At 37.5% G+C, this 25,999-nt stretch overlaps 1 protein-coding gene across 1 annotated transcript; it reads right to left on the reverse strand.

Moving 5' to 3' along the window:
- Positions 1–96: 96 nt before the first annotated feature.
- bmal2 (basic helix-loop-helix ARNT like 2) lies at positions 97–25,619 on the reverse strand. The gene is made up of 17 exons (XM_084125226.1): positions 25,492–25,619; positions 13,206–13,332; positions 11,863–11,916; positions 11,720–11,761; positions 11,377–11,534; positions 11,143–11,222; positions 10,865–10,957; positions 10,236–10,353; positions 9,534–9,680; positions 6,889–7,129; positions 5,903–6,009; positions 5,124–5,274; positions 4,918–4,976; positions 3,892–4,009; positions 1,684–1,774; positions 1,489–1,588; positions 97–804 (listed from the first exon to the last, which is right to left on the reverse strand). Exons 1-17 carry the CDS (start codon positions 25,547–25,549, stop codon positions 653–655), a joined length of 1,896 nt encoding a protein of 631 aa, XP_083981352.1. The 5' UTR covers positions 25,550–25,619; the 3' UTR covers positions 97–652.
- Positions 25,620–25,999: the final 380 nt, after the last annotated feature.

The raw sequence follows: 25,999 nt of genomic DNA on the forward strand, positions 1-25,999 counted from the left end.
CAAAGGAATCCTATGACGTATGTATATATATATATATATATATATATATATATATATATATATATATATATATATATATATATATATATACACACACACACATATATATACATACATATACACGCACATATAAAAAAAAAAAAATCAGTCCAGCTTTGCCTCAAAGCATCCATGTACAGTTCAAGTGTTGATTGACTAAGGAAACAATTTTGAAATCCTTACGCCACTGGATCACAGTGAAGCATTTTAGTTCTTGCCTTATGGCTTGGCTGAGGCATGTGTTCCTCAACATGGCAAAACAGGCCAATAACGTCTCTCCTTTCTGATCCTTGCCAAGGGGTAAGAGTGACCTCAGAGCTGAGATGAAGAAATGCACACCAGACCACATAAAACCTGGTCCTGTTGCTTAAGGTACTCAGCTTAAGGTACTCCGAGAGACCCCCATCCACCATCCAAGGCCAGCCACATCAGATAACCTGCCACGCAGCTTGTCCATACGCATTTAAAAACACTAATAAATTAAAAACATAAAAGTCAAAGAATTGTCGAAGGCTGGCTGCCTAGTAAAAATTAATGGATGGTTAATTTTAAAAAGCTCCAGATAAGACGGGTCTTAAAAAAAAAAAAAAAAAAAAAAATTAGAGCTGTGTGTTCACAGAGACCAGTGCATCTCGTTAAAGTCCACGGCTTCACCCAGGTTGGCATCGGTCTCCAGTAAGCTCATAATGACTGCCATGGCTGCCTCATCAGTGCTTAGAGCGGCCAACCCAGGAACCCCCTCAAGATCCAACTGAGAGCTTCCCTCTGGAGGACAGACACAGAGGAAGAAAATGGAAAAAAAATGAGTGCCATATTTTGCCATATTTCATTTGGTTAAAGCAAAGTATTGCACAGTATCTTTAGCGCAACATAATTTCAAAAAGATTTCCACACTTATTTCTAAAAACAAAAGGGACAAAACATCTACATTTAATAAGAACAACTGTAAAACATAAAAGCATTGATTTTAGTTTTTAATGAATTTGTCTTTAGTCAACAGCATAGATTTAAAATTTGGCCCAATTATCATTCATCTGCCATGACAAAAATATTTATCAGCGTTTCACTAACGATCCATCAAATATATATATTTGATACCAAATAATATTAATAATAAACATGATTCTCATAGCTTGCCTGGCCAAGGTCATGAGTTAATTTCTTAGCAAAAACTGATACAATGTCTATCATGATGAATATAAGTTGCTTTGGATAAAAGCATCTGGCAAATGCATAAATGTAAGTCATATTACTGTATTATGAGAATCAATATGAATGAGAATAAACAAAACAAAACTACATAATCTGAAAAAAAGCTGTTTTAAAAAACAGGCTTAATTTTCTTTTTACAAAACAATCCTCCCTCCACGAGGAAAAACCCAGACATGTTCTTGACAAGCTAGCTTTAGTACCACATGACTAAATGCAATATAGTGCTGTTTTATCTACCCATGAGATTTTCACTCGCTGTGAAGGGCCCACCCCGGGCTTCATCCTCTGAGCTTGATTTGCCAGGCATCTCCACGTCTGTTGCTTCCCCATTTGGCACCTTACAGCATGAGGAGTACAGTTGTGTTAGCAATAAAGCTCAAAACCAGTAAACTAATTTCTAAACACACAGAAACAGTTGTTCGGCAGACTCACGTTGCTGCTGGCCTGCGCAAGGGCCAGTGGAGACTTGTCCTGCAGTACACTGAACGGACTTGTATTGCCGCTGGATGGTGAGGAGTTCATCCTTAAGAAAACAGCGTGACATCAGAATTCAAAGATCTTTTCTTTAGGGATATGCAGAACTGCATATTATCAAAACTGACTAATTGACGCAGTGCTTCCAAGTATCTTTTGCCATGCAAACTGCCTGGCAACAACAGATACAGTACGCCAAAACTGCTGCTAAAAAATCTGCAAAAATTAATATATATTTTTTTATATTAAATACAGAAGGAAAAAAACTTAAACTAATTGACCTTACAATTTAAGTCATTTGTTGGATGACTAGTTTACATTCAATCCATTTGCCATTTTCATAGCTTGTAATATTTCACTGTAAATCACATATAATAATAATGTATAAATATAGCTGCGAGCAGCGATTGCGGGCCCAAGCCGGTGGCACCGCCACCCTGGTGCCTTTAGTTACACTAAAGCCACCGGGGGTGGCGGTGTCACCGGCTTGGGCCCTCCATCACTGCTCGCAGCTATATATATATATATATATAACAAAAAAAAAAAAATATATATATATATATATATATATATATATATATATATATATATATATATATGTAACAAAAAATAAATAAATAAAATAGATACATAGAGATATATATATATATATACATAGATACAATAGGCCAACCTGACTTTGAACACAAGAGGGCAGTATAGCACTATGAATGACATAATTCATTTATTTTTTGGACTAAAAAAACATTCTGGATGTTTTTAAACTTAAACAATTATTAAATTGAAAAAAAAAAAGAATAAAATGGGTTTAGTTCTGATATTTGTATAATTTTATATAGAAATAAATGGTGTATAATTACATTTTTAGAAGATAGGAGGTTTTTAGTGTTTCCTTTTTTGACATTATTTTAATCCCTCGCCATAGCAAAACCGTTTGAGATATTTATTATCTGTTTACAATTTAGCATCTTTAATGTATTTTCATCATGTTGAAAAAGTTTGGTGGGAATAAAATAAACCACTTAAGAGGAGTGGGTAAAAATTCAGAGGCTGATTTTGCAAAGAAATCCACATTCAAACCAAAATATCTGACTTCCTGATGCTTGGAGCTAATAACTGAAAATTTGAAAATTGTCCGGCTCGATGAGACCAATATGTGTACTGATTTTTGTGACTGTACATAAAATTAACCCCCTCACTTTTGTCAAAAGCATTTTGAAAGTGACACACTTCCTGCTACCAGTTGGTGGCGCTATAACTTTGACTCACAATAGTTACATCCATCTGATCGGCCTCTTACCACGAACACACTGCTGAAGTTTCATCAAGATCAGTTAATGTGTGCAGAAGTTATACCACTTCGTGTTTCTCTTTTCTTGCCATAAATTCGTTTCCTCGCCACGACCAAACCATTCGAGATATCAAAAATCAGTCCGCAATTTAGCATCCTCAATGTCTTGACTTCATGCGGACCAAGTTTGGAGGTGATTGGATGAATTCTCTAGGAAGAGGACATCAAATTCCACAGCATGCGTTTTTCAAACAACCCATAATAGCTGACTTCCTGTTGGGCGGAGCTAATAACTTAGAGTGCGGAAGTTGTTCGGCCTGATGAGATCTATATGTGTACCGAGTTTCATATTAATTCATGCAAGCGTGTTTGATACATGGACCGTGTTCAAGGGGGCGCTGTTGAGCCCCCCTGCCACGCCCGGGTACCAGTTTCAGCCCGGCCCTGATGGCCGCGGGATCTGACCTGTGTGATTAAATGGAATAGACAATAATTGCCATAAATTCGTTTCCTCGCCACGGCCAAACCGTTTGAGATATCAAAAATCCGTTCGCAAGAGTTCATCCTCAATGTCTTGACTTCATTCACACCGAGTTTGGTGGCGATCGGATGAAATCCCTAGGAGGAGTATTTCACATTCCATTGTATGCGTTTTCCAAACAACGTATAATAACTGACTTCCTGTTGGGCTTTTGTAAAACTTAGAGCACGAAAGTTGTTCGGCCCGATGAGATCTATTTGTGTACTGAGTTTCATATTATTACATGCAAGCGTACGGAATGTACGCCTTACGGAAACAATAGGGCCTTCGCCCCTTTCAGGGCTTGGGCCCTAATAATAATAATAATGGAAAGGAAGCTACATAATTGGTTTACCTATTATAGTCCATTATCTCATTAGCGATTTGGGTCCCTATGCATCCAGCGTAAATCATGCCTGATGCACTGGAGATCCCTGGGATGATTGGAAATTGTTGAGACTTCTTGGCATCATCTACAAAACAAAACACAAATATTACTATCGGACCAGAGTCAGATATGTTTAAACAGGGCTGCCAACTCTCACGCATTGAGCGTGAGACTCACGCAATTGACACTTTTCACATGCTCTCACGCCACACATCCATTTTCTCACGCACAGAAAAATTGTGGAGCAAAGAGGTACTTTTAATATTAAACTAATTCTCAGCTCTTAGATTCCGTCAATTTTATTACGAAATTCAGACAAAAATACCTTTGGCGCTTGTAAATGTGACGTGACAGATCGCTGAGCGCCTCAGTTCAAGTGCACGTGAACCGATCATCTGTTACTTTTTTATTTAAAGATGCAGTACAACTTACCGAAAGTATACATAATATCGACCAATTAGTGTTTTTCAACCACGGAAAGAGGTCAATATAACAGCAGGAGAACAATTATGTCACATAACGTTACATTTACCTCAGGAAAGCCATTTAACGACCATAGCATGTTAATTAAATAGAAAAAATAGCTAGAGAGGAGTTTTTGCTGAGCACTATATTACATATTTATTATATTATATGGGGGGGGGGGGGGGGTGCGGGGGGAATGCTGTTTGATGTCCTTAGCAAGTGGACTTTGCGTCTGTCTTGGTAATGTCCTCTGAGCAGCTTTTTAATGCATGCAAAGGGCATACAAGTACAGTTAAAAAAAGCAAAAAAACGTGATGCATCTATCTAAAAAGGTGACTGGCTCTTTTAACTGGAAGGCTAGACTTCCATTCATACAGCTGGCACGTTGAATAACCCATTTGTTTAACCCATTTGTATTTCTATTTGTCTGTTTTCCCTTGTGTATGATCTTGCAATCCAAAATGTAAATTATAGGCACACGCCTAGAAACTAACCATATTTACAACATTTGTAGATCTTAATACTCACCTTCCGAGGCCTTGGAACTGCTAGGCTGTTCGGCTTTATCCCCTGATCCACCTGGATTACTTTTACCGCCGAGTCAGGTGGAAAAAGAGGCGATAATAATCTGTTATCTCATCAATCTCAGAATATGGCTTCGACAGGTTGAATCATGACAATGATACTGAGTAATAGCAAAAATGGGCAAAAAAAAAAAAAAAAAGGGTACTTACGATATAACTGTGTTGGTTGACACTATGTATTCTACTTCTTTGGTCCAGGGATTTATAAAACTAAACCACTGACTTTGTAAGGTAACAAAAGAGCCATATTTCGTTTTGAACTTATAGCAATTTGTCTCAATCTTCTCTTTACTCCTCAGCACTGTAAAAAGGAAGCAACCAAAATGACACATTAAAGGGATAGTGCACCCAAAAATACAATGTTATGTCATTTACTCACAAAATTCCAATTCCAAATGACTTTTTATTTCCGATAGAACACAAAAATAATGTTAAATGTACGGATCACTTATTTGCATATAATAAAAGTAAATGGAGATCCAGGCTGTCAAAGCTCCAAAATGAGCAAAAAGCACCACAAAAGCAGTCAGTTGAACTCTTATTTTATATTTTGAGGAACTTGACGGGCCCTCATTCACTTTCATTATTTGGACGAGTGGTCAGTACCATCAACATATACAGGATTGGATTTACACGAGTGCAACTAAACAATGACAGTTTTTCTTTTTTTGTACTTGCACATGCATGCATGTAATCCAATATAAATCTACGAGGATCTCTCTGAGGCACTGGCCTTGCGTATCTGCCATTGAAAGCTGTTCTAATGTTCTTTAGAAGTAAGACTAATGATTAATGATGGATGATGAGGATTTGGCTACTCGTGTCCTTCTCTGTTCTAGGCAATCCGCCCAGTTTCTTGGAAAATACTTTCAGGAAACTCTGTTTACAGCTTCAATGTTTCTAATAGTAAGAATCTAGATGCACTGTACCTTTTCTGTGTCTATCCGCCAAATGAGGCAGGTCGTCCAGGTGGAAGTATTCATAGCAGGATGTGCCTAGCAGCTCCTGGGGTAAGTAACCCAGAATAATGGTGGCTCTGTGTGCATAATACAAATGGATAAATACTTGCTAAATACTTTCTTCTATCACAACATGCAGAGGCAACTGTAAGTAAACCATTGACAGGTTGATTTCCCGAAGAAAGTGTAAACACTGTGACACTATCAAACCTTATCATTTGAGAATCTTGGCTATCCTTACATGACAGCAGTGCTGTGAGTTTGGGGCGGGACTATTTGCATTTCCGAGAATCACCAGAAATTATTCAGTTCATCTTAAATTATCAGCTTCAATTATCACTGAACGATTTTCAAACTTGAGCAGATTAAAAAGCAAAAAAATTAGAATGATTTTTTTCATAATTATTCTTATTATATAAAAGTATTCGGATTATATATTTATAATATTTAAATTTGTATTATATTTTTATTATATTTTAAATAATTTACATAGATTACTGAAAAATACTGTTAAAGTACTAATACTATTACGAAAAATGGTTTATGATTTACTCAAATTTTCTCTGCTAGTAAATTTCACAAATAATTGCAAACAAACGGCAAGTAACATTGAATTAAGCATGAAATTTTGTAGTAGAAAGACTATTTTATTGTAAATCATACTCCAATAATCCTTTTTTACAACTTCAAAAAAAATTTTTTTACAGTTTACTCCCCAACGTTACAACTAAATATAGTTGTCTCCCTTTAACAAGTGCCAAACTAATACAAGTTTTGATAAGAAAACACATGCCGCCCTCTAGTGAGAATGTTGTGTCCAAGTAAAGTCAACTTACTACTGAATAAATGAAGGTAATTACATACTGTGAGGCTATTTTTGTGCAAATGACTATGATTCAAAGTAAAAAAATAAAATAAATCACATTTAGTTCGTCCTAAAACGAGGGTAAACTAACCGTTGATCCACAAAGGTGAATTTGCCATCCATGGCGTAGCGGGTGACAAATTCGGTGGGCTTGACCTTGATCTCTCCGTTGGCCTGCGGGAGGGTGTGGGGGTGCACACGGCCCACTGCTACCAGGCAACTGAAGTGGGAGCTCTCTTTGTCCACCTCGGCCTCCCCCTCCGTGCCCAGCTGGCGCGTGGGCCAGACGCGCATGTATCCCGTGCAGTGCACGGTGCAGTAACGCTGGGACTCTGATGGGGCAGCCAATCAACACGAATCAATTTACAGGTGAGCTGTGAGCCAAAAGTTCCATCATATGTTGTTAAAGAGGGACACAAGGTGCACGTTTCCTTCCCTTTTCGATTTGCTCTATTTAATCTAAAAAACGTGTGGTGAAAAACATGATTTTTTTTTTGTTTTTTTTTTGTATTGTGCCAAAAGTGACACATAAAGCTTAAATATAAGCTTTTGCTTATGTTGAACAAACTGTATTTTAAAAAAAATAGTTGATAATGCATGTTTAATGCATAAAAATAATCAATGCATAGCTTTACGGGGCTGTCTGAATGACTAGTCAACTAACTGCTCGGGCCAGTTTGGAAAAGACTATGCTCACCAAGAACAGAAACATCAATGCTATCCAAGTCCAGACATCACAGCACAACACTTTCCAAAGTGAAGTCACTATCCAACTATCCAAGTTTGTAGGGATACAGCTGTCGGAATAAAATCCCACAAGCTGTGCTCACACTACTGCATGTGGCGAGAAGAAAGAAGAAAAGATGACGTGTGTAATGGAGTAAATATGCAGGCCACGTCATCAACACGTCACAAAATGACCACTTGGATAACTGGTTCTCAGCAAGAACAGAGACATGAAGATGTTTTCCGCTCATATGCGGTCTGAAGTCAAGGAAATTGAAACTTTATTTTAATTTCTACTATTTCTTTTTTTTACAGAACAATCACAAAAGACTTCAGTAATGTGTTTCAAGTCGATTAGCTTCATGAACACAAGTAGTGGTCGACCGATATCGTTTTTTTGATGGCCGATGTTGATTATCTTAGAGAGCAGGATGGTCGATGGCCGATATAAAGCCGATATTTCTATTATATACTTAATATTTATTTTAATAAATATTTTATACATTTTAAATAAATTAGAAAACAAATCTTTAAAATAAACATGCTTATACTTTAGATGGGAACTTCTTGAATCTGCAATCCTATTACAGTATTTTTCACAAATAAAGATTTCATTAATAATATGTGAATAAAAAGGAAGTAAACACTGTAACATTGCACTCAGTAATCTGGTAATATTGTGCGCACTGGTAATCATATTTTTTCAAATAAAGACAAGGTAACGCTAATATTACATACAGCACACAGTGAAAACGATATGAATATGACACAGTGGGCAACTGGATATAACACAGCATATTTTAAAATGAAGGATTTAAAGTTTTTCGATCGCGTCTCCTGTGAAGCTGATCTTCTGTTCGTATTCACTCACTTCGCACGGACCGACCGTCACTCACAGTAACACGTTTATGCAGGCTACAAATGCACACTTCACAAGATATCACAGCTGGATTCCATTGAATCTGCAAGGTTTTTGAAATTAAATGTTTATTAGATATTCTGAGATTTGTTTAAATGATGTAGATGCGCATTTGCTGAATGTTGACAGTAAATGAGAAAGTATTTTAGCCTAATTGTTTGCCTTTTCTGTAACAAATAATATAGAAGCAACACTTTACTTTTTCGCATACCATTTACTTTCTTTGTTTACCAGTTCTGTCTAACAAAGTATTAGATATGACTGACAGAGATCGTAAACTAATGAAGACGGAGAATGTGAGTGAGTGAGCGCTGTGTGATCAGGCACATAGATATCCATATAAGGCTAGATGTCTTACGGCGGAGTCTCGAACGGCATCACCGGCGGCCATCTTGTCACAGGCAGGCTTTCTGTCGGGCTCTGTGGTACCTGATGTAAGGTGAGTGATCAGCACGAACACAAATACTCTTATCTCGCTGAAATCTTGACGGATTTACAAACGGTTTGGTTTCTTACAAACGTTATTAACGTGGCTATAATATTTTCATAATTTCATATGGAAGTCCTTAGTTATAATTATTCATATGTATGCAGTGTCATAACTACATCTCTGACGTTTATAACAATCCAAACCGTTTGAAAATCGGTAGAAAATTGAACAAGTTATGGTTATTTAAAAATTACATGCAGCATTAAAACACAATGTTACGAGTGAGTGAGCTGCCTGTGGCAAGATGGCCGCCACGTGCGGACGTCGACCTCCATTGGCCAGCAGCGCACGAGACATCTAGCCTTTATTATATGATATCTATGATCAGGCGCTGCTGTTCTCTTCTCAGGCACTGGTGTTCTCAGCACCGCCCGTCAAAATAAAAGTCTGGAGTGCCGTCAAAATAAAGTGCCGCTTCCAAAACATCAGCCAATCAGAAAAACTTATATTTGGCATATATTTGGCACTTTTAAAATATCGGCCTTGGCGATATATATCGGTCGACCACTAAACACAAGTCTCTTCTGATTCATTTAATGTCATCTCTGGAATTAGAAAACTACCTTTAACAACTTGACTGTAAAATTGTAATTCTACTGACCTTTCTTTTTTGAGGCACCAGCCTGAAAGTCTTTCTCCTCTTTAATGCTAACTTTATTGTACTTCATTCGGCAGAAGAATGAGCGGCGGGCTCCAGAGCAAAGCCGAGCCGCTCCGACAGGGAGATCAGCCTGCACCTGCAACCCCGCTACACACACACACACACACACACACACACACACACACACACACACACACACACACACACACAAGAGAGAGAGAGTTGGATTGGTTAAAGGAATGCTTCCCCAAAAAATTCATGTTCTGTTATCATTTACTCACCCTCATGTTGTTCCAAATCCTTACAAAAAAGCAATCCTGTTTTCTTTACAAAAAGCAATTTTATGGCTTCGAAGGGCTTCAAATGCAGCCCATGGGTCATATGGACTACTTTTAATTGTGCTTTTTTGCCAGGATCCAGGTTTGAAACATGTGGGAAGGTAATAAACAAATAATAAACTAACACTTTAAACACTCATGAGAGACTTCTTTCCAAAACAACTTTTAAATGGTAGTGTTTACTTAATTTATTAAGCAGGTTGAACACAGTGTATACGGAAAGACATAAAACTGTATAAGCACGGAAAAACATAAAACTGCTTAAGCACGGAAAGACATAAAACTGTTTAAGCACTTAAAAGCATTAAGGAAGCATGTATACTTGACACATATAACAACATTTATACAGCCTAAATATGCTTACTTTTGGCATCTATGAGGCGCTCCCGTGGGTAGAGTTCAGAGGCAGACAGCTGTTCCTTCACTTTTCCAATGTCCTTTGGATGAACATAATCAAACAGGCTCTGTCCAATTAACTCAGTCTGGGGAGAAAAATATTCAAATGAGCCATGATCTGACTAATATATTCTGCTAACAGTTCACAATATCATCAGCTTAACTGTTATCATCTGGTAAACTAATGATTTGTTTTTAAAACGGTCCTCAAAATACTTCAAATATTATACTACCAGTAAAATGTTTGGACATTATAGACTGATTTATGTTACTTGTGACCTCATAAAACCCTTTAAACAAAAATCAACTTTTTTCTTCTTCAAAATAGCGACTAGCAACAAATCAAGCAAATTTTTGGACTGCTATAATACTCGTTCCATTGTCTGACAGAAAATATGTAAATGAGAACAGCTGTATTGGACATTTGATAGCCATATATTATCTAAAAATTACAGTATGTGAGCACTGAGAGAAAACCGATGTAAAAATACGATGTAAACTGCAGACAGTTGGTGAATTACGTCATCTGGTGACATTTAGCGGTTTTTTTTTTAGCAGCCTTTAGCTACTTTCAATTGAAAATACAAATTCTCCTACCCGACAGTAGTTCAGGATTTTTGAAACAGATTCTGAGAAGAAGACAATTTTTCCACGATCACAGCCAACCACAAAAAGAAATCCATCCGCAGCCTGGACAAGAGAGAGGGAGAGATTGTTTAAGTTTAATGTTGTCATTTCGCAATTGCAAACAGTCAAAATGTCCAAAAGCTATTTTTGGAGGACCTTCCACCCACATTGTCAATAATTTGCTGTGATATTTCTTCTCCTATATATGCAAAGCTTCAAGACATAGCTCTATAAATTGTAGGATTTACCCTTAGGACAAGGTGCTTGAGCTCATCATCTGGGAGGAATGCAGGTTTGTAATTGGCTTCTGCAAAGGAGTTGGTCGCTCCTAAAAACAGGACTCCATTACACCACTGTATGACCATGTTTGTTATGCTTTAATTACGTATTCATGAGGAAAAATACATTTTCAAGCTCAATATTAATCTTTGTGCATGCTAGTCTACACAAAAAGCTAATTGTAAAGACAGTCGTCTAGGTACCTTTGAGTGATTTGAGGTGCTGGACAGCCATTCGTAACACAGTGAGCTTGTCGAGCTTTCGGGACATGGGGTTACAGGTGGGAATCATCGCTGCCAACTCATCAATCAAGTTATTCATCTTATCTCGCCGTCGTTTCTCGATCTGACTGTGAGGTTCCCTACAAGATGACATTATGTTGTAAGTACCAAGATACTCAACGTTGCTGAAATATAACGTCAATAAACTACTTTAGTCTGAGTTTCAATGGGAGTTGAAATTGCAAATTAAAAGGGGGAACAAATAAATAAATAAATAAAGGGAGAAAAATAAAGGGGGTAAATGAGAATAAATAAATGAAAGTACCTGATGCACTTAATTTTTAAGTGCTGGTCGTCTCCTTCTGATCTATAAAAACAAAATAATACAAGGCATACAGACATTAAAAATAAAGAATAAAATTGTGGATCAGGGCGAGTCATACTTAGTATCGATAATTGGCACAATACCTTTCCTGATCATCCTCCATATCCTCGTCTAGATTTGATGCAGATTTTGTTTCTCTGGAAACAAAGTGGTGAGATGAGTAAAGTGACTCATGAAATGCTGCCGTGATTGAAATAGGACATTATACACAGACCACGCACTTCCCTTCCCAACACATCTCGACTCATTCAGAAAAGCAGGACGGGGGAAAACAGGCCAAACAAGAGGATGTTAGTCATACAAATCAGCCCAATATCTCAAACCCACATATATACTCTTTCTAGACTCTAGAGGCTGGGGGGTATGGCATATATAGTCATTTATGTGGGAAGCACAGTTTTTTACAAAAAATAAAAAATAAAAATACAGAATAATGCAAAAATCAAAGAGGCAGAGGCAAGTTAATATGTTGTTAGGCAAAACCCAAAAGATCAGCTGTTTACAGCTTTAGTACAACTTCTCAATTTGCCATATTAATAGAATTAAACAAATATGCAAGTATGTACAAGGGACCAATCAGAATTAAGAGACAGAACTACCTATTTATATTCATGTTATAAAGTTATACAATATGAAGATGTTTTTGCACTGCTGCCATATTTATTAACTTATGAACAAACACTACTTTTGCTTTGTGTCTATCAACTTCCTAATAAACAAATAACTATACAAAGGAGATAAATAGTTAAATAATAAATAAATACAAATTTTAGGAATAAATTACACTACCATTCAAAGAAAGAATTCTCTTATGCTCATCAAAGCTGCATTTATTTGATCAAAAATACAGCAAAACAGTAATATTGTGAAATACTATTATACATTCAAATAACTTTTTTAATTAAATACTTAAAATGTAATTTATTCCTGTGATGGCAAAGATAAATGCTCAGCATCATTATTAGTCTTCAGGGTCACATGATCCTTCAGAAATCATGCTAATATGCTGATTTTATTATTACAGCTGAAACTGCTTAATTCTTTTGTGAAAACCGTGATGCATTTTTTTCAGGAATCCTTGATGAATAAAAAGTTTAAAAGAACAGCATTTATGATAAATGTCACATTGATACATTTAAAAAAAATCTGTGCTCCTTGCTGGATAAAAGTATTAATTTCTTTCAAAATAAAACAACTTCTGAAAATTTTTAATTAAATCATTATTATTTTTAACTTAATGTTTTATTATTTAAAAAAGGCAATACCATACTGTTATTTACATTGTTAATATACAAAACATTTCATCTTTAATTTTATTTTACTGTGAAAATAACAATATTGTGATATGCAGTTATAGTCATATTTTTGTTAAAGCACCTGCCTCTACTAGTAAAAACAAATAAAACATATTAAAAAATTTTCTTACGGGATGTCCATGCTGCCTTTCCGTTTCCTGGGCAGCTCCATGCCTGAGGCCATGCCGATGACTGAGCTGGGGGTCATCAAACCAGACAGAGAGACGGAGAGGCCCTGGGGTTCCTCTAATGCATCTCCTGCCATTAGTGGGAGGGACTTATTTTAGTAAAGTGACAAAAAGAAACGTGCCAAAACATTGTGAAGTAGGCAGGACTGCAATGTGAAACCACGTGCCACATATTTGAACCAGGGCACCGTGGAATAGATTTCATAACAGATTTTTATGTGAATTCAGAATGAAACTTTTTGTCTGTGTGGTGACCTAAATAATAAACAAGACATTTTTATCTAGTGAAAGCAGTCACAAGAAAAAAAAAAAGATTTTTAGAGTGTAATCTTAAAACCCAGAAACCCAGTTTATACCTGGTTCTTAGAAACAGAGGAAGTTCAGAGAGAACTACTTGCTGTATTGAGGCAGGCCGACCATAAGCACAATACAGATAACCTACTTCACCACCGCTAGAACTTGCATCACTCCTTCCTTTATGCTCATCTATCGGCCCATTTAGACAACGAAACATCAATTAATATACGGTCTTTGGCTTCCTGTACAAACAAGGCTTCAAAACCAGAAGCCTTTATGGCAGTGTATCTAGGTTTATTTACATTATATCCAGTCTGAGGACAAAACACCAGTCAAACACCATACAGTCATTGAGTTCAAACAGATTTAGCTTCTGGGTTTTGGCAAAAAAAAAAAAAAAAAAAAAGATGATTTTTTTTTTTTCACTCAGCAGTATTTAGTTACTCTTTCAAATGAAGGCAATGGAATCTGATGGAAAAAAATCTCTTAACGTCAATAGATACCACTTCAGTTTTGTTTTCTATTTATCAAAAGAAAAAAATTTCCATGGCTAACTGGCCTAGTGTGATTATTAAAAAGCAGAAAAGTGCAATTTAAACAAATATATTCAAAGTTAAAGGGTAAGTACTCCACACAAACTCTAGCAGGTGATAAGATAATAATCTTTATTGTCATTGCACATCAGGTATACAATGAAATTGCAGTGCATAATAAATATATAAACATTAAAAGGAAAAAAAAAGAGTGGCTTGGTTCACGACATGATTTTGCGGAGTTGAAATGCATTGTGAATGCACCAGCTTCTCTTTACTTTTTCTGAACTTTTTTGCCACATTATCACTAAACAAATCAAATAACACAACTGGGGAACCAAAGGGGATGACAACATTTCACAAGAATGGAAAGCATATTAAAAACAACAAACATAAGCCTAAACATTTTCTACCAAACTCAAAGTAAAGAGATGTAAACAGAAATGTTACTACTATATTATAAAATTCAATAATGATAATAAATTGTAATTATCATTATTATTATTATTATGACAATCAATAATAATTACTTTAATTGAAAAAATATATATATAACAACAACTAGCCTAGTCCATGATGAAGTAAAGTTACGATGAGAAAAAACTCACTTCACATGAGGGCGGTTCATTTCAGTTCATATCGCAATCATAGTATTTGTTCAAATAACTGCAGTGTGACTTTTTAAAAAATCAAACTCTGCAGCACGTCCTGCCACCAAGGGACATAATGAAGCTGTATTGGCCATCTGTTATAGCCATTGACCACCAAAATCCATTCACAAACTCCCTGTGAGCAGAGCAACTTATTCACGAACAGGCTTTCACAGTGCAATCTGTTTTTCCCGCCTGCTTCACCTGTTCCTTTAAGCCTCTAAGACCAACAGACACACTCGTCCTCGGGCATGTGTACACGTGTGTACCGTGTGTGTGTTTTCACAGTGCCATCAGGTTCGGGTGACAATGGCACGGGCCAGGCCAAACACAGCTTGTGGCCCTGGCTCCTATATTTAACAGTCCTCTGCAAGCCTTGTGACCTAAATAAACGTTAACAGATCGGCAACAACCTGATTTTTAATTCTGCGCGCTGGAGTGAAGATCTGCGGTGGGATTATTTGGTTTTATGAGGCCGATAGGAAGGCCGTACCCAACAATGAAGAGCTCCGTCTTTCACTGGCTCATGATATTATCTGGACTCCACTGACCTGCATTTAGATGCTAGCGCTCATGACAACTGTGTGATGTCATGATTTGCACAAGAGAAAGGCCATTTCACTGACTCACTATTCACACTGATGTGAAGATTTTCAAGGACCATTCAAACGTGCATACATATGCATGCATATGCGTAGGAATGGAACAATCATATTCCAAAGTAGTAAGTATTCAACCTCAAAACGAAAACATCACTCAACATATTAACCTTACCTGCTTCGTTCTCAGAACAAATGAATTGTGAGTGTAATTATACTCTTTAATACACAGTACACACCCACACTTTTCAAAAGTGCCTCAGTAGTCAAGTCAGTACTAGATAGTCCAACTAAATTACTTGGAAAAACGGTCACTGTGTGAACACTACTTGTCATCACAAAGAAAAATGATCATGTCATAAGGTGAGCTAATTATTCATAACATAAGCCTATACTTTACGCTGAGCTGCATGAGAAACATGTCTGACCTCAATTTTATTTACTTCAACCATCGTGCAAAGAAATGCGACAAAAGTGCATGAAAGTAGGACAGGGAATCGATTTTAGCACACTTTTGGCACCACACCTTGGTAGTATTTTGCGCTTCATCAACCTGAGTTAAAGGAGAACTCCGGTCAATTTTAACATTGAGCTCATTTTTTTGTACATTTGGAGTGCTGTCAGTACAGAGAACAACGACAAAAATCGTGTTGCCTACACCGTGTTATCCTCTTTTTAAAATTTGCACCCTGTTGACTTCAATGGGGCAAGTTTTAAACCTGCTTTTAGCCTCTTAACATCCTTGATGTGTCATTACATGTGTCACACACAGGTCATGTGAGTGATTCCTTCAGAGTGAACGCGGGTGAATCTGACTGCAGTAGATGTGAAAGATATGAATAAAAATGATGTTTATTCGGCCAGCGCTCATACCTGTATTTACATCCTGTTTTCGGTCGAAGTCCACAGTAGTCGATTGTCGAGTTCACGCGCGTGATCATAGGTAACTAAACCTATGCGCGTGAACTCGACAATCGACTACTGTGGACTTCGACCGAAAACAGGATGTAAATACAGGTACAGTGAGGAAAATAAGTATTTGAACACCCTGCTATTTTGCAAGTTCTCCCACTTCGAAATCATGGAGGGGTCTGAAATTGTCATCGTAGGTGCATGTCCACTGTGAGAGACATAATCTAAAAAAAAAAATCCAGAAATCACAATGTATGATTTTTTAACTATTTATTTGTATGATACAGCTGCAAATAAGTATTTGAACACCTGAGAAAATCAATGTTAATATTTGGTACAGTAGCCTTTGTTTGCAATTACAGAGGTCAAACGTTTCCTGTAGTTTTTCACCAGGTTTGCACACACTGCAGGAGGGATTTTGGCCCACTCCTCCACACAGATCTTCTCTAGATCAGTCAGGTTTCTGGGCTGTCGCTGAGAAACATGGAGTTTGAGCTCCCTCCAAAGATTCTCTATTGGGTTAAGGTCTGGAGACTGGCTAGGCCACGCCAGAACCTTGATATGCTTCTTACAGAGCCACTCCTTGGTTATCCTGGCTGTGTGCTTCGGGTCATTGTCATGTTGGAAGACCCAGCCTCGACCCATCTTCAATGCTCTAACTGAGGGAAGGAGGTTGTTCCCCAGAATCTCGCAATACATGGCCCCGGTCATCCTCTCCTTAATACAGTGCAGTCGCCCTGTCCCATGTGCAGAAAAACACCCCCAAAGCATGATGCTACCACTCATCATTCTTCTTCCTCCAAACACGTTTAGTGGAATTATGACCAAAAAGTTCTATTTTGGTCTCATCTGACCACATGACTTTCTCCCATGACTCCTCTGGATCATCCAAATGGTCATTGGCAAACTTAAGACGGGCCTTGACATGTGCTGGTTTAAGCAGGGGAACCTTCCGTGCCATGCATGATTTCAAACCATGACGTCTTAGTGTATTACCAACAGTAACCTTGGAAACGGTGGTCCCAGCTCTTTTCAGGTCATTGACCAGCTCCTCCCGTGTAGTTCTGGGCTGATTTCTCACCTTTCTTAGGATCATTGAGACCCCACGAGGTGAGATCTTGCATGGAGCCCCAGTCCGAGGGAGATTGAGTCATGTTTAGCTTCTTCCATTTTCTAATGATTGCTCCAACAGTGGACCTTTTTTCACCAAGCTGCTTGGCAATTTCCCCGTAGCCCTTTCCAGCCTTGTGGAGGTGTACAATTTTGTCTCTAGTGTCTTTGGACAGCTCTTTGGTCTTGGCCATGTTAGTAGTTGGATTCTTACTGATTGTATGTATTGTGTCTTTATGCAGCTAACGACCTTAAACAGGTGCATCTAATTTAGGATAATAAATGGAGTGGAGGTGGACATTTTAAAGGCAGACTAACAGGTCTTTGAGCTGATAGACAGGTGTTCAAATACTTATTTGCAGCTGTATCATACAAATAAATAGTTAAAAATCATATATTGTGATTTCTGGATTTTTTTTTTAGATTATGTCTCTCACAGTGGACATGCACCTACGATGACAATTTCAGACCCCTCCATGATTTCCAAGTGGGAGAACTTGCAAAATAGCAGGGTGTTCAAATACTTATTTTCCTCACTGTATGTGCGCTGGCTGAATAAACATCATTTTTATTCATATCTTTCACATCTACTGCAGTCAGATTCACCCGTGTTCACTCCGAAGGAATCACTCACATGACCTGTGCACTTGTAATGACACATCAAGGATGTTAAGAGGCTAAAAGCAGGTTTAAAACTTGCCCCATTGAAGTCAACAGGGTGCAAATTTTAAAAAGAGGATAACACGGTGTAGGCAACACGATTTTTGTCGTTGTTCTCTGTACTGACAGCACTCCAAATGTACAAAAAAATGAGCTCAATGTTAAAATTGACCGGAGTTCTCCTTTAAGCATTTAAGTGACTGTTCAGCTAAATGTTTGACAGGTAAACACATGGTTCAATAATAACTACTGTTGACACATTGTCATTTGTTAGCTGATCATAGTGTTTGTGTCCTGCAAAAACTTTAAATATGTCAACATGGTTAAGTTATCTAGCTGGCTGGCATCTTTGAGGTTTTGCGAGTGAAGAATGATTTTGTGATTCGCGGCATGAGCTTAGACAGGTCATAACATCGTGTTATCAGCTCTCTCATCTTTAAGTTGGGTATCACAATAACTTGCGCTGCCAAATTAGCTTTTCATTTTCAATCAATATATCACTCGTGACACAAAAACTTAAGTAGGGTAAGTGTACCCATTAAGCCCATGTACCCTTTAAGCCCACTTTCAACTCTGAAGTCAAATTAAAAAAAGAGAAAATAATATTTTATGCTGCTTATTATTTTAACCAATCCAGTGATTTGTTACTTCCCTGGCATTTTTAATTGCATACCAATCACATTTGGCAATGTTGAGTTAGCCCCACCCATGTGCATGCTGTCTCAGGGGACCTCAGACAAAGACACCCCAAAACTTTGGTGTTTCGGGACCCTTCAGAAATCAACACATTTCAGCAATTTTCAGCCATTTCTTTGGTAACTACATTGATATTATGTCAAATAAGAGATAAATGTATTGTTTTTTGTGTATGAACAAATAGTATTTTATCATTTTATATCATTTTCCTTTAAATGGAAAGATGAGTTTTATTAGCTTGCGTTCAAAGCTAATCTCTAGGTCAAACCATTAGCCTTTCCGAAAGATAGACTGCCAAAGAATTAAGCATGTGAACTGCAAACAATGAATGTTTTGTGATTCATTTTACATTTATTTACAAATAAATGCATCATAAATTGTTTTGTAGAGAAGATTATTTTTATAAATTAACTTTTTTTTAAGATGGGCTTAAATGGTACAGTGCCACAAAACGCATGCAAACTCGAGCCAACACAAGCTAACCTTGAATGAAAAAAACTTAACATTTCTCAGTGTGGGCACAATGAAAATTACTATGATGCTAGTCCACAGTATATTTAAGCTCCATGCATGTATTTGTAAACATATCTTACATTTTTAAAGGAAAACATTGTCTTTTTTCACGATTACTCACTGTGTACCATTTAAGCCCACCTTATGTATTTCAATGAGGAATCCCTCTAATTGCAAACTTTGCTACAATTTTTGAAAGTGTTTAAAGATAACATGTCTTTGTGTGCTTTTACCTAGTAACCTTTTAACCTTACCTTACTTACACACAAATTACACACATTCATTCAAATGAGATAGAGCCCGGTTTGTCCTAAAGTCCTGTATGTATAACCGGGCATAATTCGGGAGCCAAGCTGAGTTAAGGCTTGAGATTCTGGGCATGGAGAGCTCCCAGAGGCACCCTATATTCCCCACAGTCCTGAGCCCCTGGGACCGTCCGGCTCCGAGATACTGCCACTTCCTGTCCAGCTTTGACCGGGCAAAACTTGGGGCCCAAGCCGAGATGGGGCTCTGGACTCAGGGCATGGAGGGGTCACCCAGTGGGCCGCCTATGCCGGGAGTATTGAGCCCTAACTCGGCTTTCTTCCCGAGGTATGGTCACTTCCAGTGGAACTTTGATTGGGCATAACTCCAGAATCAAGCCGACCTAAGGCTGCATACTCCCGGTGTGACCTGAGAGTCCCCAGAAACCCCAGAGTCTGGAGCCCCAACTCAGCTTCCTTCCTGAGATACAACCGGTTAAACTTCCACCTTTGACCAGGCATAACTTGGGAGCTAAGCCGGCTTAAGGCTCCAGACTCCCGGTGTGGGGGGCCCACTAGGAGCCCCCCTTAAGCCCAGAATATGGAGCCCCAACTCGGCTTGGCTCCCGAGATACACCCGGTCTAACTTCCAGCTTGACTCCAGCTACAACTCCAGTCAAGCCAACTTAAGGCTCCAGACCACCGGCCACTAACACCAACCCATCCCACCCAGGGCTCTAATCAAACATTAGCAAAAGGATTTTTTTTAATTCTTCCCTGTCACTGAATAAATATATTGATGTTTTACTTCTTTAAAATCAATAAAAAAAATTATATTTTGTGAATCAAAGATGATGTGGGCTTATTTGGAACACATAATTGGTGCCAAAAGTACCAATTAAGCCCATGCCAGACTTCTGACTTTATTCCTAAATTATCTTAATTTTATATTCTAAAATGTACATCAACTAATTAATACATTTTCAAATGAGAAATTGATCTTGCATTTTAACAAATTATTTTTCTTATAAACTATGTCAATATCTATGAAAAAAACCTAGATTTAGATTTTGGTGGGCTTAATGGGTACACTTACCCTAATCCCAAAAATAAATCACAACAGGGTGATCAGAACCTCGACATGAAACAGAGGGTATGGAACCTCGTTTCCTCCAATGCATTGTTATTTTTCTTCTCATAATTACATGATATAAACTCGCAATTCTGACTTTTTTTCTCAGAGTTGTGTGATATACTGTAAAGTCGCAATTGCGAGTTATAAAGACAGAATTGCAAGATATTAATTTGCAATTCTGAGCAAAAAAACTAATTATTTTAATCTTCATCTTGCAATTCTGAAGTTATATCAAGCAATTCTGACTTTATAACTCGGAAAAAAACTCACTTCACATGAGGTGATCATAGTATTCGTTAAAAAAAACTTTGGTATGACTTTTTTTTTTTACCTGCCACCAAGGGACATAATGAAGCTGTATTTGGCATCTGTTATAGCCATTGACCACCAAAATCCATTCACAAACTCCCTGTGAGCAGAGCAACTTATTCATGAATAGGCTTTCACGGTGCAATCTGTTTTTCCACCTGCTTCACCTGTTGCGTTAAGCCTCTAAGACCAACAGACACAATTGTGAGAAGAAAAGTCAGAATTGAGAGATTAAAAAGTCACTGTGGCTGAGAGGTCTGCTATCAACCTGAATGGATTTATTTTCCGTCAGTGACTGGCTGAATGTAGATTACTCCACTTATTAAATGGCTACTTGCCAAAAACAACTAAATAAATAAATATACACATGGAATATTGATTAAATAAACAGACATCTTGCAATTATTTGTTGTGTGAGGTTTAAGCTTAAAAAGAAAAGCTATGGTTACTGATAAACTGTGAAATTGACAAATGGTTTAATGCCTTATTAAAATTTAACAACAAATGATTGATTATTTAGATGAAAAACCATGTTAATTCTTTCCATGGCTGAATAAAACACTGACACATTCCTGTCACTAAAGCCAAAATGTCGATTACTAATGTCTCGGTTGTTTAAAACCACAAACCAAGCCAGTTGAAGCATCTTGGCAATAAACAGCAGATTTTCTGTATGACTAAAGCAAAACTCAGAAGGCACTGATGTTTATTTCCAGAGTTTTTCATATTAATGTAGTGAAAATGACTTCAACTTTCCCTAATTTTTACTCTAGAAATCGATCTAAAATGTGAGAATCCATAAACATGACAAATTAGTTTAAAAAAGGTATTCAAGTTTAGACATGACCTAGTTTTTCTAACAAATTACAAAAGTGCCTTGCCTCCACAGCTGACAATTTAGAACACTTTATCATTTTGATAATTGGGCAATCAATACAGGGCTATAACCACCACATACATAAGCTAGAGCACTATTTTAAAAAGCATTTACTAATTAAACTAACTCAAAAATCTAACAATAAAAGTATAAAAGTATTATGTAGCTATATAAAAGTATCATTCTTTTTACAAACCGTACATATTTCTAATGGATCACATGTGTTTCAGTCTCACGCTTTTTCATGTTTACCTTAATGTATAAGAAAAATTGTGACTTTTAAATTTTAATGTATTCATTATTATTGCTTCTAATCCTTTTATCTGCCAATTACACTTTGTATTGCATGTTTTAGTTAAGAAAGTTTGATTATATTTTATTAACACACCTAGTCACAAATTTTTGGATTTGTTATAAACTGGATAAACTTGCTTGATGCTGTTACTCTTTTAACAAAAATAATCATCACTATACAAACATGAATAACCAAGAACGTGAAACTAGGCAAGACAATCAGTTAAAATGCTTAACATCTAAATAGCATAATCAACAATCACATGATTTTCTGATGTCTAGACATGTAGGCAACCGGAAACCATCTCTTTGACAGGAGAGGAAGTCGAGTGCAAGCCATAAAACTGACACAAAGAGTTGCGATGAGATCATCTGAAAGACTGACAGCCAAACAATCACTCCTGACTATGATCTCCAGGATTTAAAAACAATGTTGTAAAGAGGTCCTTGAGAACGAGACCATGAAAAGAACTTTAATCAAACGCATACTCAAAATAGCCTCGTCATTCAAATCAGAGAACCTCTTCAAGACCATGACAAAGTGTATATGCAACACTTACAGGGATGACCCACTAATACAACAATCTTAAATGCTCAGCTTAATAATTCTCATTTTAATTTGTACTAAAATACAGTTCCTTATTCCTTAAAGAGAATAGATTATAAATTGCGATAACATTTCTCAAACAAATTTACTGACTAATACAACAAATACTTGCTCTCCATGACTTTCATGCAATAAGGTCCTCTGAGATGTAAAGTCTTCCCTGTAGCTCAGAATCAGGTGTAGCAAGCCATAGTGCAACACATTTCATCTACATCAGACATCTACAGCTAGACATGCAGTGGTCAAAGTGTTGTTTAAACAGTGCAAAAGCACAGTAATACACCCCTGTTCTTCTGACCTACTTTTATGAATACATAAAGACTGTGAACTTCTATTAAAACATTTGATGTTTTATGTCTGTCTGTCTGTGTATATACTGTATACCTCCCATACATATTTATACAGTGAAGGATTTTTTAATTAATCATAAATGAATCCTAAATGTTTCCAAAAACACTCAGTCAGTGTCTGTGTGTTAGTGAATCATGTCTGAATATAACAGTCTCCAGTCAACTCGACAATACATACATGTACATAAACATATGCGTGTGTGTGTGTGTATACAGTATGTATCAGGGGCGTAGTTTGTGGGGGGGTTAGGGGGGAGATAACCCCCCCAATATTTAAATCTATGCATTACAACCCCCCCAATATTTATACCATGATCACATGAAAAATATGCAGAATAATTTTTCAACCCCCCCAATGTTCAAACCAAATCTACACCCTTGGTATGTATATATACACACATGCACACAGACATATGTATAATATAACACAATTTTTTATGTCAGATGCGATTAATCGATTTGACAGCACTAAATATAAAAAATTAAATATAATAAATAATATATTAAATATAATATTATAAATGTAGGACTCTGAAGAATTCAGCTCATTCAATGTGCATTTTTCTAATTTTTCTAATTATTGTTTTTGCAATGCACTTTTAATTAACATTTTATTCTCTTTATTATCTCCAAATATTAATAAATATTGTCATTGAGGTATACCCCACATTAAATCATTAAGAGATGAAGGTATTGATGTCATGCTGTCTTGTTCCTCCATGAATAATTTCCAGAAAATTTGCCAGGGCAAGTGCATTTATTTGTCAGCTAAGTTATAATTTATCAGACGGGCCAGAAAGTAAATAACTGACCTGAAAAAACGCCTATCAGTGAAATGACTGGAAACTATAACTCAAAAGGCCAGTTACCTAAGAGACACACTTTCCAGATAAGACCCTAAATTCCAGTCACGTTTCTCAGTGTTGGGGAAGGGAGGGGGTGTCTGTCACGAGACCAGACAAACCAAACTGGCAGCAGATTTAGGTTACACGTTTAGCAGGAATTATTAGCGCAATTGTCCTATTACATTAAACAGCTTTGTTTCTGATTGTTTATAGGCTAGTTATGCAAAGGCTCACTGATTGTGTTAGGCTGAAAAGAGAAAGCAACGCCTGAAGAAGAGGAGGGCATCACAGCCCAAGCCTGCACGTGCGCTGTGTAAGTGTTTGACCTACATATTACACAACCGACACGTTACAAGGTCACGTTACAAGAAATCAGACTACATCAGGCAGCACGATGACCTCACAATCCGAATGATTCACATTTACGTCACAACAACATGCAGTTTCACTCATTAAAGAGGACACTGAATTCACTAGGGGAAAGGCAGCTGTGCTAGAGAGAGTTTTTGTGGTCTTTTTTGTTTTTGTGAACTCATTTCACTATCAAAACAGTGAATGAAACAGCATTGCAAGTATGAAACCAGCATTATAGCCTAGTTTTCTATTTGTAAGCTAATGGTTGAGAACCGAGAACATATCAATCTTAAAATAAACCAAAACATTTTTGACTACTTTTTGATTGGTTATGACAACGTTTAGAGATGCATGGGGTTTGTGGTAATCAGTAACATATTATAAAAAATAATTGAAGTAATCACATTTTCTGTTTGTTTACCATTTAACTTACTGTTTTCATTTAAACGCATTTATGTCTCAGTTCATAGTCATAATTTTAAATTTAATTTCTCATTACTTTGTACATTTTGTACAAAGAACAAAACATTACTTATTTCTACAAACATTATTCCTCAAAATTAATATAAAAGAATGGCTAAATTTGTTAGGGAACAGGAATAATTAAAACATGTATCAGAATGGCAAACAGAACAGCTACATTACGATTTCCAACCAAATGTAAACACAGTAAATCGTCGATTTGACGTGTTTTTCCGGATAAGATCCGATTCTTTTTTCTTTTTTTTTGATCCTCGGAGTAGGTTTAGGAAAATATAGCCTGTATATAAAAATAGTTGGCCATATGAACGAAACAAAGTTCAACAAAACAAAAAAGAAAAAGTCGCCAGTATCATGTAAATAAATGTATTAAGACGTTTAAATTAGACCACAACTGAACTGACTGAATGCGACGGCAGCCAATCAGCCAAGGCCTCGCAAAATATCTACAGAAAACCATTCTACATTTAAAATACGTGCCTGTCAGTCACATTAAAACCAGAATATATGATTAAACGCGGCGTTAAAGATCCAAATGTGCCTCTGAGAGCAGCTCCTACGCAGCGCTGCTTGTGTTTGCTAGAGTTCGCTCTACTGAACTACTGACCTAGTTTCGCTCGCTGAGAACGCGAGTGTGCAAACCAATCAGCGGGGAACACCGAGATCTCCCCTCTCCTCCGCCCGGCCGGCACACAGCGCAATTACACCCAACTTCATGCGGACCCGTTGAGGGTGGACTAACTTGCATTGTTTCAGGCGGCGTTACCTGTCTTTTCCCCCGTCGCTCCGTCACCGCCGCCAGCCGCTGTATTCCTCGCCGACATGGCTGGAGCCGGTACGCCGCGGCCCAGGACTCCGATGCTGCATGTGGAGAACCGAAGGCGGTGGTTATTTGCAAAGGGGGGAGAGAGAGAAAAAGGAGGGGGGGACGGCGAGGCCTGTATATTGATTCAATTATTTTTCTTTTCAACTAACTGAATTGGGAGGGTGGGCTGAGCGTAAAAACGTGCAAGGAGAGGACACGATGTAAGCAGGACAGTGGTTGAAATCCCGGGAAACGCGGAAGACGACGGCGCACAATCTCCTCCTACCATCATCACACCGCCTTCTCGTGCTGTCCTTACCCTCACGTTACTAACCTAGTAAGTCACGCGATATGTTACGCAAGCCGAGAAAAATGCGGTCACGGATGCGATGGCGGTATGCGGGTCCTGAACGGAACGGGTGCTGCTGGACACTGTCATCTTTTCGATTGCAGCAATGTGATTCGACCA

The sequence above is a fragment of the Abramis brama genome (genome assembly GCF_963993115.1).
Source record: "Abramis brama genome assembly, chromosome: 9".
Classification (NCBI taxonomy): domain Eukaryota; kingdom Metazoa; phylum Chordata; class Actinopteri; order Cypriniformes; family Leuciscidae; genus Abramis; species Abramis brama.

Excerpts from the sequence above, each read along its gene's own strand:
- bmal2 (XM_084125226.1), bottom strand. The coding sequence starts at position 25,549 with ATGTCGGCGAGGAATACAGCGGCTGGCGGCGGTGACGGAGCGACGGGG. Across the intron at positions 11,535-11,719 it reads TTAAAAATTAAGTGCATCAG|GGAACCTCACAGTCAGATCG; the intron begins GTACTTTCATTT and ends GTCATCTTGTAG. Across the intron at positions 1,775-3,891 it reads GAGATAATGGACTATAATAG|GATGAACTCCTCACCATCCA; the intron begins GTAAACCAATTA and ends TGTTTTCTTAAG.